The sequence below is a fragment of the Ursus maritimus genome, unplaced genomic scaffold (genome assembly GCF_017311325.1).
Source record: "Ursus maritimus isolate PB19 unplaced genomic scaffold, ASM1731132v1 scaffold_27, whole genome shotgun sequence".
NCBI classification, from domain to species: domain Eukaryota; kingdom Metazoa; phylum Chordata; class Mammalia; order Carnivora; family Ursidae; genus Ursus; species Ursus maritimus.
This window is the reverse complement of record NW_024425230.1, coordinates 35,780,107-35,793,043: the sequence shown is the minus strand read 5'-3', so window position 1 is coordinate 35,793,043 and position 12,937 is coordinate 35,780,107. Positions and strand designations below refer to the sequence as shown.

At 42.3% G+C, this 12,937-nt stretch overlaps 1 protein-coding gene across 7 annotated transcripts in view; it reads left to right on the top strand.

The window, feature by feature from the left end:
- IQCH (IQ motif containing H) overlaps positions 1 to 12,937 on the top strand; it is a 197,113-nt gene that overhangs the window by 172,685 nt on the left and 11,491 nt on the right. For 3 of the 7 annotated variants that reach the window (XM_040643069.1, XM_040643068.1, XM_040643073.1), the window contains one exon: positions 10,781 to 10,842. The exons of 1 other annotated variant lie outside the window; for it this stretch is intronic. In XM_040643069.1, coding sequence (XP_040499003.1) covers positions 10,781 to 10,842 — 62 coding nt within the window. Of the gene's footprint in view, positions 1 to 4,182; positions 4,306 to 10,780; positions 10,843 to 12,937 lie in introns of all 7 variants that reach the window. 3 more of the 7 variants (XM_008708553.2, XM_040643067.1, XM_040643072.1) reach the window with 2 other exon arrangements.

The following is a 12,937-nucleotide window of genomic DNA, read 5'->3' as shown; positions in this document are numbered from 1 at the left end:
GTAAAATCCATTTAGGTTGTTGTGATTTCCTTGGCAAACCTAAATGGATTTTACAGCATCAGAAAAGAGTTGATTACACAAGTCAACCTTTTAAAAAATGTTTTCTATTTGCATAATGCTTTATCCTTTAAATTGGCATGAGCTTATTTGATCCCCATGATGACCCCAAGGGATAGATAAGACAGGGATTAGCATACCCATTTTACAGATTAGGAAACTGAGGCTATGCAAGTTGAGTGAGCTGCCCAAGGTCATATAGTTAAATAAGTAGCAAGGCTCAAGCATTCTTTTTTTTAAAATATTTTTTTATTATATTAGGCTCAAGCATTCTGATTCAAGGCCCTTTCTAATGAAAAAATTTGTTGGCTGGTTGGTTTTTATTTTAAATAACTTACCTTATTTGTGAAATTATTTTAACAAATGATAATAAGCACTAACATTTTTTGACTGTTTTCTCTGTGCCAGAAACTGTTCTAAGGTCTTTAGATACTCATCCAATCCTCACCACAACATTGTCACACCTGTGTTATCAGGCTGAATAAAAGACAACCCTAGACCATCAACAGTTTTTCCTGTAGAAACTGTGGAGTTGGTTAAGTCTAAAAAGAGGAGGTGTATCACATATGTTCACATATGTTGGTATTATTGTAACACATTTACTAACCACTTAACATAAGCCAGGAATTGTACCATGCATCAGGGATACAAAGACATTTGACAAAGTCCCTGTCCTCGAAGACTTGAAAAGAAATCTAAAGTAGACAGCACCTACACAAGGAAAACCACAAGGCTGCATTTCAGTGCCATTGAGTGAGAGCCCCTCAATCTGCTGCTGGAGTTCTTAGGAGAAAGGACTGTGGACTGGGACTGGCAGGGACAGGGGACACTCTACTAGAAAGAAGGAACCTGGCCTGGCCTTATAGATTAGGACAGTCACTAAGTGGCAAGGGAAAGGAGACTGCCCCAGCAGAAGAGATAAGGCTGAAGAGAGCCCATGGTCTGTGAGGGGCTAGCAGTGAACCAGGTGGGCTGGGGCAGAGAATCGGGGAAGGGAAGTGGAAGAAGTGGTTGCAGCAATCCCCCGAGCCAGTGCAGGAGAGTCTGCAAGCCAAGCCAGGTGTCTGGATTTCATCTTGAAGGCAAGGAGGAGACACTCAAGAGTTCTGAGCCCTGACCAACACGGGTCTGAGAAACAATCTTGCGGTAATGCTTGGAATCCCAGGTACCAGCAGGGAACAGCTGGGAAATTACATTTAGTGGAGGTCCAAAATGCTCCGAGCCCTGCAGATGCTTTCAAAGGAAGAGGAACAATGTTTGTAGCTGCCATTTATCAGTGGCCAGGCACTGTGCTAGGCACTTATTTAATCACTAAAAGTCAGAGCAGTTAAATGACACGTTCAAGGTCGGTCAGGTTTTCCGTCTTTCTGACTCCATATAACTTTTCCACCACAGAATTCTGCTTGCATCCCCACCTCCCAAGTAGGAAGCAGAAGCAGCTGTCCAGGCCATAAAGCTCTGGAGTAGGACAGCGACGGTGATGGGAAAGACACAGCTTGGAGACCTAGACCCAATACTCTGGCTTTTCTTTCAGACTCTTTATGAATCCTAACCCCTGGTCTGGGAGGAGGGGGAACTGCAGCGCGTCTCTCGAGAGGAGGAAACCTTGGGATAGCCTGTCCTTACTTGTCGTCCAGCAGTACTAGACAGCGAGCTCTCTGCCCTGCTTTGGAGCCAAGATCCATAGTGATGAGCTGATTCCGGCTGCAGGCACCTGCCTATCTCTCTCCCTCACTGACCGGGGCCTAGGCTTGGGCTTGCGAGTTTATATCCTATGGCAGCATAAGACAAGTTTAAAAGACAAAAATAACCTTGGAATTATCTTGCGAATTCATGGTAATCACCACGCAATTACATGCTCAGTAACCACAATGGAATTCCAGAGTATTTACAGTTCACTTCCATATGCAAAAGCTCAGGCTTCTGGGCCTTCATCGTGAAGGCAGGAACACGGCCCAGCCTGTTGTGAGAGGGTGAGTAAGCCTGGTGGTCACACTCTTCCAGACCGCCTGAGCCGCTGAGCTGGCACTTCTCTGAGCCCATTCTTATTACCCCACCAATCACTTTACCACGTCCACCAGAGCTCCACGGTCCTCCAAAAGATAGTCTACCAGGGCCAGGCCTGGAACGAGTGCCCTGAGCTGTCATTCTCTGGGGATTTCCGGTCATTCTCTAGGGTCTGCTTCTGCCCCAAAGCACTCACTGACTGGATGTCCCCTGAATCACACTGGAAGAGTCTCTTCGGTCAGAGGGAAGTGCTATAGACGTACCCTATTCCATGCAGCCATTCTGTCCTTCACTCAGGAAACACTGAATGCATGTCCTGTGCTGGAATCACATCCAGCCTGGGGATTCGGAAACCAAACAGTGTCTGCCTTCTTCAGAGAACTCGCGTCATGTCAGGGAGGCAGCCGGGGGAACAATCCATGATAGGTCAGAGTGGTAACAAAGTACAGTTGTGAGGCTTGTGAGGGTCCAGTAGATTTTCTTTGGCGAAAATAAAATGCTCTGTGGCTACAAATCGAACAGTACTAATGGAGATGTACAACTCAAGATGCATTCGTCTGTGGGAGCCTAACATTTTCATAGATGTGGACTCTGCCTATACGTGGGAAGAACAGGCTTAACAGTACTGAAAACATGACCATCAGATACAGTATTTTCTGTAAGTGTCCAGGGAAAAGACAATATACGTGCGGAAATATGTCACAGAAGGTGAACGGGAAATCTGAGAGAGAAGGAACGTGTGTTGCATCTGTGTTATATGGGCAGGGAAAACATGTTCATCCTCTGCTGGGCACTCAGTCAGCTCCAGTCCCCCTGCATTATCTCAGAGATAGAGAGGGCAAGCCTGGACCTTTCACAACCGACAGTGTCAGGTCATTATGTTCCTTATAGCCAGCTGTGGACCAACAGCACCTCCTTTTCCTTCTCCTGTTCCGTCACCATACAAGGGCAAGCACCTGGTTGCCTCCCCACCCAAGGGCCCCCAAAGTTCAAAATCTGTGCCAGCCACGTTCACGTTCTATGCCCTAAGGTTGGCCACGGCCCTACATGCTGTTCTCCAAATTTCCAGTTCTCTAAGGATACACATAGCTGATTTTCAAAGACAAATATCACATCTCACAAAGGACATGCTACAGAATTGTCAGGATCCTATATGTTCTTTTGTACGTACTCAACTTTAAATGTTTTTAGGAAATACTATAATTGAAATACTTCAGGCCTAACATAACCCGTGTCTTTGGGATAGCTCCCACTGATAGGCAAGCAAGATAAGGAATAGAACCTTCTCAAACAAAGAAAGCAACTGCAATCAAAATTCTAACATTGGTCCTCTCAAGAAGGCAGACTACCCTTAGTGACTTGTTTCCAAAGAGTATAGTACAGAAACAGGTCAAAGTAACTGTATAGTGAGAAAACTGGCAAAAACTACCTTGATGAGATCGAAATTGGCATCGTCAACGGTAAGTCCTGTTGATACATGTGCCCTTGATACGAAGTGATCCTATGGCGGTCCTCCTCTCAAAAAACACATTACTCCAGTCCAATCAGGAGAAGAACATCAGACAATACCACCAGAGGCCCTTCTACAAAATCCCTGATCCGTACTCCTCAAACCTGTCAAGATCATCAAAAACAAGGAAAGTCTGAGAAATCATCGCAACCCAAAAGAACCGAAGGAGACGTGACAAGTAAATACACTGCGGTATCCTGGATGGGATCGTGGAACAGAAAAAGGGATTTAGGGGGCGCCTGGGTGGCACAGCGGTTAAGCATCTGCCTTCGGCTCAGGGTGTGATCCCGGCGTTGTGGGATCGAGCCCCACATCAGGCTCCTCCGCTGGGAACCTGAATAAATAAATAAAATCTTAAAAAAAAAAAAAGAAAGAAAAAGGGATTTAGGACAAACTAATGAAATCCAAATAAAGAACAGACTTCAGTTAACAGTAATGAGGCAATCTGTTTCCTCCTGGGATAAACGTACCACAATGTTAACAAGAGGGGAGCAGGAACCCTCTGTATTATCTTCACAACTTCTCTGTCAACCTATGACTATTCTAAAGTTAAGAGTTTACGTAAATATTTTCTAAAGAGTCTTACATGCCGTTGTGGTCTTTTCCAGTCGCCGGCGACCATTCGCTATGCAGTGATGACTACCCAGCTGAAGCACGACAATCTCTCGCTGGTTTTCCACTACGTTCTCCTCCAAATGTGCAAGGCCCATGGCATCGGCTATGACATCAAGGTACGAAGAGGATGGTTGGCCAAGGTGGGGTGATCTAGGCAGCTAGTAATTCAGTGTCCCTTCAGACAGATATTCTTTAAACATTAGTTTAACCTGCATTTAGAGGAAGGCTGAGTGCTGCCTGGGGAAGCTCCACAGCGGGGTGGCCCTTGGTCCTGGAAGTTCAGCTTGGTCCCAAACCTGCACACCCACCTTGGTAAAGCAAAAGCCCTGCAGCTCACCAGACTTAGGGGACATCTAGGGGACCATCTCTTGCTCCTGAAGCATGTCCTGAGTTCCCGACCCCACTCAAAGCTGCATATCAATGAATATCCTCTGCCTCAGTCTGCTTGAGCAGCCGTAACAAAACACCACAGACTGGGTGGCTTAAACAACTGAAATTTCTCTCTCGCCATTCCAGAGGCTGCGAAGTCCAAGGGAAAGGTACCCGGGCAATTTGGTTTCTGGTGAGAGCACTCTTTGTAGCTTGCAGATGCCCACTTTCTCCCTGTACCCCAACATGGCAGAGGGAGAGAGAGAGATCTCTGGCGTCTCTGTAAGCTCTCTTAGAAGGACACCAGTTCTATTGGAACAGGGCCCCATCCTTATGACCTCACTTAACCTTAACCACCTCCTTAAAGGTCCTATTTCCAATACAGTCACATGGGGGTTAGGGCTTCAACATACGAATTTGGGGGGACACACAATTCAGTCCATGGCATCCTTCTACTTCCATATAGTAGTTTCTTCCCAGGAGGAGTTCTGATTTAAACACACACACACACACACACACACACACACACACACACACACACACACACTTGTTCCTATTTTTAGTCTGTTGCCAATGATATTGATGGCTCCTGTCCAGCTGCTTCATCCTTACTGCAGTTGGTTGAGGGCAAACGGGATGTAATATCTCCTACCTAAACTAGAATCTCTATTTTGTGCCTAAAGACTCCTTTACTCTGAGGAATAGTTCCGTGATTTTGCACTTTGATTCAGATTTTCAAATCTCTGACACTGACGGCTTATTCTAAGACCTAAGAGACCCATGCACTCTTACTTGCAGAAGACCCATTCCACATGACATCACACATATTAAAATATAATCACCTCTCATATTAAAAGTCATCTGTAGATAATGACAGAATTGAGCAACAACCAACTGATCAAATGTTTTAATTTGCAGACATTCAGTTCTACATTTATTAATTTTCATTTCTCATACTTGAGAACAAATGCAATTTTTTAGGGATCAGTTCTTTTTATAGGCTCTTGAAAAGCATGTAGATCTTAGGCATGAGGCCAACAGTGAATAGAATAGCCCAACCACCACTGGGCAATTCCCACCACACTGCAGGGCACCATCAGAGCGCATAAGGCTCTGCGGTTAGATTGATTCATGCTGTTTGCAAACACATATAATGGAGCTCATATTCCCTTACAAATTATGTTAAAATTGGTAAAATATAAGAAAGACTGAAAAAGCCAGATTGAACTGATTTACCTGAAATTAATTGTTACATCTGCTCTACAGAATCCTTTTGGAATTAAATAGTTTTTAGCCCCAAACTGATTAGACCGAAACCCTTCCACATGCCAGAAGGTGGCTAAATCTAACGTCAGCTTTCTCGGAATCTATTTTATTTCCTTCTCTTCTAAAATATCAAAGCAGAACAAGCTCTGTGGATAGGCATGTTTGGCAGGGAAAGTCTCCTGCCCAGAAGAAAATATCCTCTATAACTTTTCTATTGCCTGAAATTATTATGAGAGATTTATTTCTTTGGCTAAAGGCTTTCTACGTGATTGAAGTTCTAATATTTTCGGGAAAAGTAAAGCACCAAATTTTATAAGTTATTTACACCTTTGTGGCTCTGAGTCAACCAGATTCATTTCTAAGAACAAATTTTAATACGAAAAACAGACTGCCATGACCCCAGGGGAACAGTGGATGGTGCAGAGGGAGTTCCACTGAAGGTGAGGAGAATGACAGAAAGGGCAGAGGGGCCCGCACAACACGACTGGCTCTGTCTCCAGGTCACCTATGCTACACACCCCACAAAGGATGAGAGCTGAAATGAGGAAGAAAGAGAAATATGGATTGGGGGCAATGGAGTGACAGAACAATATGAAGAAGAAAAGAGAGAAGATAAAATCCAAACACAGGACGAATCCACCAAAGGGGGGAGGTGGGGACAAAGATAACAAAAAAAGAACAACCAATAAAAAGAAGGTACAAGAAAAGAGACAGAGATGAAACACATGACATCCTAAAACTCTTAATGTGAGGGAAAAGAGTCATTGGGAGTTCTCCAACAATATCTTGCTCCAGTTTTCCTGAGATGGGTTCTCGTCTTTTCATATCCCAGGGTCCATCCCTGGTCTGAACTGTGCTCTTGTTCTCTTAACTGCCTTTTCCTGAAGAGACAGGTGATAAGCCAGCATTTGCAGAGCACCCACTATGTGCTGAGCACTGAGTGAAGCACTAACTTCATTACATCCTCAACGTTCCCGTCTCGTCTGTCAGAAGCTATTATTTCTCCCAGATTACACTGGGGAATTTAGGCTCAAAGAGTGTCAGCATTTTCCCAAGATCACACAGCCAGGCACTTTGTGGAACTAACATTTGAATCCATAAAGTCAAACGTGATTCTTTCTCTTACACCAAGGGTGTCCCCTATGTATCTTTACCCCCCTAAGGACTATTTGTATTTCTAAAATATTATTACCAATCCAGTCCAAGAATGCTGGGAATGATTTCAAATAAAATATTCCATCTCGGTACCCCTTATGTATTCTTTAGCTGAAGGAACACAAACTTCTCTGTGGCCCCCATGCCTCTCTACCTTACAAAAGAGGGGGGGGGTGTTATGTTTAGTACTTAACTTCTCTAGACCATTATTGCCTCCAAGAGTTATGCTAAGTCCAAAAACATGAGTGTAGGCTATGCTACCCGCTGCCATTCTTGGTCAAATTTAATGTGGGTGCTCTTTCCAGAAAAAGAAGCAACGTTAATAACACATCATTGTCAATGTTACCAAAAGAATCCTCAAAAGTCCTTGTTCTCAACATTTATGTCTTTCTTCCCGTTATGATCACAGAATTTCCAATGTTTCTCATCCAAACTCTGAAGGGAAAAAAGGGAAATGAGATCACCTCACGAATGTATTTTCCTTGCTGAATATTGGAAGGAAGCATTGTGGAGTTTGTAAGCAATTTGGTGGGTCTCGTTCTTGGTATTTCTGTAATGCGACAGAATACCCCCACTGATTTCCTAATGAAATGAAGTTGTAATGAAAGCCATATGGAGAAAAGTGTCATGTTTACTGCCTGCGACAGTGTGGGGCAGGGCTGGGCTCACACATACATAGGCAGTGTGCCATGGTCCTAAACAGCTCCATAACCACCAGCGATCATTTCCTCGGGCCAGGGTACTACCACGGTGGCGATCATTAGGGCTGTTCACCAATGTTCTGATTCTCTTCCTCCTAGGCACATAACAGGCTGATTATACTTCCTCAGTCCTCTCCCTGATGTCTAGTATGGCCATGTCACTTACTTGGGCCTATGAAATATGAGCAGAAGTGATACACGTCCTTTCTACGCAGAAGCCTTCAAGAGCCACTTCATAAGTCACCATGTTCTTTTTCCTGCTTTAGAAATCATGGAAGCACACTGAGACACAGCTTTCTTCGCCTGGGTCCCTGAGTGTACCAACAGTGACCAGAGACCCATGCCAGCTCATGTGGGAAATGGAGTACAAGCAAGAACCACACATTTGTTGTTATAAACAACTAAGAATTGAATTTTTTTTTAATTATTGCAGTATCACCTAGCCTACCTGATTGATTCAAAATCAATATCAAGAAAAGGACGTTCCCCAAACAGAAAACGAATATCATTTCAATGTGTAATCAATATAAAAATTATTAATGACATATTTTACATTTTTTGTACTCAGACTTTGAAAGCTACAACGCCTCTCAATTTGGGCTACTCATATTTCAAGTTCTCAGTAGCCCCATGCGGCTAATGGCTACCATACTGGGCACCCCAGAAAGGGATGCACGATACCTTACAGATCAACTAGTCAGTGGTTCTCAACCCAGCTGCCCATTGGAATGACCTGCGTGAGGAGCTTTAAAAAATACATGGGGCGCCTGGGTGGCACAGCGGTTGGGCGCCTGCCTTCGGCTCAGGGTGCGATCCTGGCGTTGTGGGATCGAGCCCCACATCAGGCTCTTCTGCTATGAGCCTGCTTCTTCCTCTCCCACTCCCCCTGCTTGTGTTCCCTCTCTCACTGGCTGTCTCTATCTCTGTCGAATAAATAAATAAAATCTTTAAAAAAAAAAAATACAGATAGCCAAGTAGGGCTGGGATTAGGATGAGGCAAGTGAGGCCCATACTCAGAGCATAAAATTTAAGACAGCACAAAAAATGCTCAGTAATAAAGATAAAAAATATTGTAAAGTATTATCTTAAAAATCAAAATTAATGCAAAAAAAATCCATGGCCCACGAACTATCATAATTTTAAATTAAAACATACTAAGTTTTCCTTTGCCTCAGGCTCAAATATGGCGCAGCATGACAGTGTACCTCAGGCCCATTCCAGCATTTCTGGAGGTAGGGCCCAGGCATTATATTTTTTAAAACACTCAGATGCTTCTAATGTGCAGACAGGATTGAGATCCACTGTTCTAATCCAAGGCCTGTCCTCATGCCCGTATTTCCTGACAAAATGAGGAGTCAATAGGCAGTCTTAATTCTGGCATATAATTTCTTTTACTAAATCTCAAAAATAGTTCTTTTTTGGACTTCCCATGATGAGGAGTTCACGACTCCACAGGGCAGCCATTTCCACTACTGGAGAACTCCAGTGTTAACTTTTAATTTATTTGGAGAAAACAGTTTAAAGATAGTTTTCAAAAAAAAAGGATAATAGCATGCCTCTCATACAGATGCAAAAATAAAAACATGATATTTTACCTAACAGAGAAATTAGACTGATGTTATAATCAGTACAAAAAAGAATCCAAAATACCCGAACATCTTTATACGTCAGGAATACTGAAATGGATATGCAGAGGGGGAGAAAACTGGTTTTTGCACAAGGGGACCAGGTGAGACAGGTCTCACCCAGACTGCAGAGAATTTGTCTCTCAGTCACTTAGGACTTACAGAATTATAAATATCTCCCATAGAATCAAGGCAATAGGATGTGCCATAGACCACATACAGTTTTCCATTGAAATACGAATTATTTTCCACGCAACAAATCGCTTCCCTATACATTTTTACCCATTGCTCTCAGAATAGCGGTTTTCAGGTTTTGATTTGCAGGAGAATCACTCAGGAAGTGAGCTAAAAGACAGATTTCCTCCCAAAGATCTTGAGTTTGGATGATGCCTTTGAAAATGCCTTTTTAACAAGCACACTAGATGATTCTGATGCAGGTGTTCTGAAGATCGTATTTCAAAAAAAACACTGGCCTAGACAAGAGATAACAAGTTTTGGCGCAGATATGGAGAAAAGGGGACCCTTGGGCATGTTGGTGGGAAAACAAATTGGCTCAGCCCCTGTGGAAAACAGTGTAGGGGTTCCTCAAAAAAATGAAAACACAACCACCATATGATCCAGCAATTCCATGTCTGGGCATATATCTGAAGGAAACCAAATCAGCATCTCAAAGAGATCTCTGTATCCCCATGTTCATTGCAGCATTATTCACAAGAGCCAAGACATGGAAACAGCCTAAGTGTCCACTGATGGAAAAGGAAAATGTGGTGTATATATATATATGATGGAATATCATTCAGTCATGAGAATGAAGGAAATCCTGCCATTTGCAACAACATGGGTAGACCTTGAGGGCATTATGCTAAGCGAGATAAGCCAAACAAAGACAAACAGTGTATGATATCATTTATATTTGGAACTAAAAAAGCTGAGCTCAGAAACTGAGTTGAGTGGAGGTTACAGGTTGGGAAGTAGAGGAATTGCAGAGACACAAACCTGCACCTAGTCGATAAATAAATTCCGGGGATCTAGTGCACAGCACAGTCATATAGTCAGCAATACTGTATTATATACTTATATACTTATATTATATACTTCAACACTGCAAAGAGACTAGATCTTACATGTCCTCACCACAAAAAAGAAATGATAATTACAGAACATGATAGAAGCATTAGCTAAGGCTACAGTGGTAATTACATCACAATATATAAATGTATCCTATCGAGGTATCATTGTATGCCTTAAACTTACACAATGTTATAAATAAATTATATCTCAATTAACAACAACAACAACACTGTCCCAGAACATATCCACTCCATATTCTGGAGACAGCTTTTCCAAATGTGCTTTTTACAATATTTGAAGGTAGTTCTGAATTTTAATTCCAATCAGTCTTAGTGGTCTTAGTGCAGTATGTTTTCTTGGCTTCTAAGATAATACGCTATTTCTTTTCTCCCCATTCTCCCTAGGACAGACTAGGAACTGTTTTTATATTATATGAACACCTGAAGAGAGACAAGTTGGGAATGTTGTGAGTATGAAGTGTGTCTATGAGATGTGATAAGCTACAAAAATAGACTATATCAACCAATAAGAATGATGCTTCTCATACTTTTTAATCAGCATGCTGATTTATTAGAAGTCTATCTTGTTTTATTTAGATCTTCAACTATTTCATAAAATGACTTTAGATGTGTCCGTGGGGGTTCATAAATATAACCGATTAATTATCCAAAATTGATGGGTAAGAGGCTAGTTCCAACAACATATTACACTCAAACACATACATATATAAGGCGCCATAAATCTGACTGAGGAGGAACCAGCTCAGACAACCATATTGTAGGAGGGCAGCTGTCATTCTGGCATACTTAGAAGAGTGCTCCGGTGACTTGGCAAGATGCTCCCGTAAAAGGCAGGGTCCACAGCCCCTCCTCAGCTCCACTTTCAGCCCTGATGCATGTATGCTAAGAAAAGTCCTGCTAGCAGCACTCAGGAGGCTGCTGTTTCCTATTTGCTGCACGTTTCTCCCCAGAATATTCTGGAGAGCTAGCAAATTTGTCTTCTGATCTAAGATTCATACTTTAGAGACACAATCTTATTTCATATCTTGGAATATGGCCATTTGATACCTTTAAATTATCTTAACTTACTAGGAAACCATTTCTGCCCTATTTTTCTTTCTTCTGACTTCTACACCAGACGTTGTGGCCTCACTCTGAAAGGATTACACACACTAAGATCTGGTCTCATGAAACACCAAGAGCCAATTTCCCTACTAAGCGTGAACGTCCTGCTGTCTTGAGCAGCCTCAATACCCCCCCAGGTGCTCAGTCCCCTAGAAACATGTCCCAAGAGCTGCACACTGAAATGGGCCAAGATGTGCCCAGGATACCTCTCAACTCCCCTTTCCAAAGTGTGGTCCTTTGTTTTACCACAGCATTGTCCATTACAATAGCCTCATCGATCCCTTTAAACTCATGCAAATGTTTTGGTTTCCCCCCACCTTTGTAGCCGAATGTGGCTAACAATTTAATCTAGTGTTTACACTCTTTTTTTTTTTTTTAATAATGATTTTTTATTATATTATGTTAGTCCCAAAACAGTATCAAGCAGAAACCAGAAGTACAGTAGAGCAGATCAACAGGACTAGAAGCTGGTTCTTTGAGAGAATCAATAAAATTGACAGACCACTGGCAAGACTTATCCAAAAGAAAAGAGAAAGGACCCAGATTATTAAAATTATGAATGAAAAAGGAGAGGTCACGACGAACACCATTGAAATTGGAAGGATTATTAGAAATTTTTATCAACAGCTATATGCCAATAAACTAAGCAATCTGGAAGAGATGGAATCCTTCCTGGAAACCTATAAACTACCAAGATTGAAACCGGAAGAAATTGATTCCTTAAACAGGCCAATTAATTATGAAGAAATTGAGTCAGTGATAAACAACCTTCCAAATAACAAAACTCCAGGCCCGGACGGTTTTCCTGGGGAATTCTACCAAACATTCAAAGAAGAAATAATACCTATTCTCCTAAAGCTATTTCAAAAAATAGAAACAGAAGGAAAGCTACCAAACTCATTCTATGAGGCCAATATTACCTTGATCCCCAAACCAGGCAAAGACCCCCTCAAAAAGGAGAATTACAGACCGATTTCCCTAATGAATATGGACGCCAAAATCCTCAACAAGATACTTGCTAATAGAATCCAACAGTACATTAAAAGGATTATCCATCACGATCAAGTGGGATTCATACCTGGGATGCAAGCGTGGTTCAATATTCGCAAATCAATCAGCGTGATACATCATATCAACAAGAAAAGACTCAGGAACCATATGATCCTCTCAATCGATGCCGAAAAAGCATTTGACAAAATACAGCATCCTTTCCTGATTAAAACCCTTCAGAGTGTAGGAATAGAAGGTACATTTCTCAATCTCATAAAAGCCATCTATGAAAAGCCTACTGCAAATATTATTCTCAATGGGGAAAAGCTGGAAGCCTTTCCCTTAAGATCAGGAACTCGACAAGGATGCCCACTCTCGCCACTATTATTCAACATAGTACTAGAAGTCCTTGCAACAGCAATCAGACGACAAAAAGGGATCAAAGGT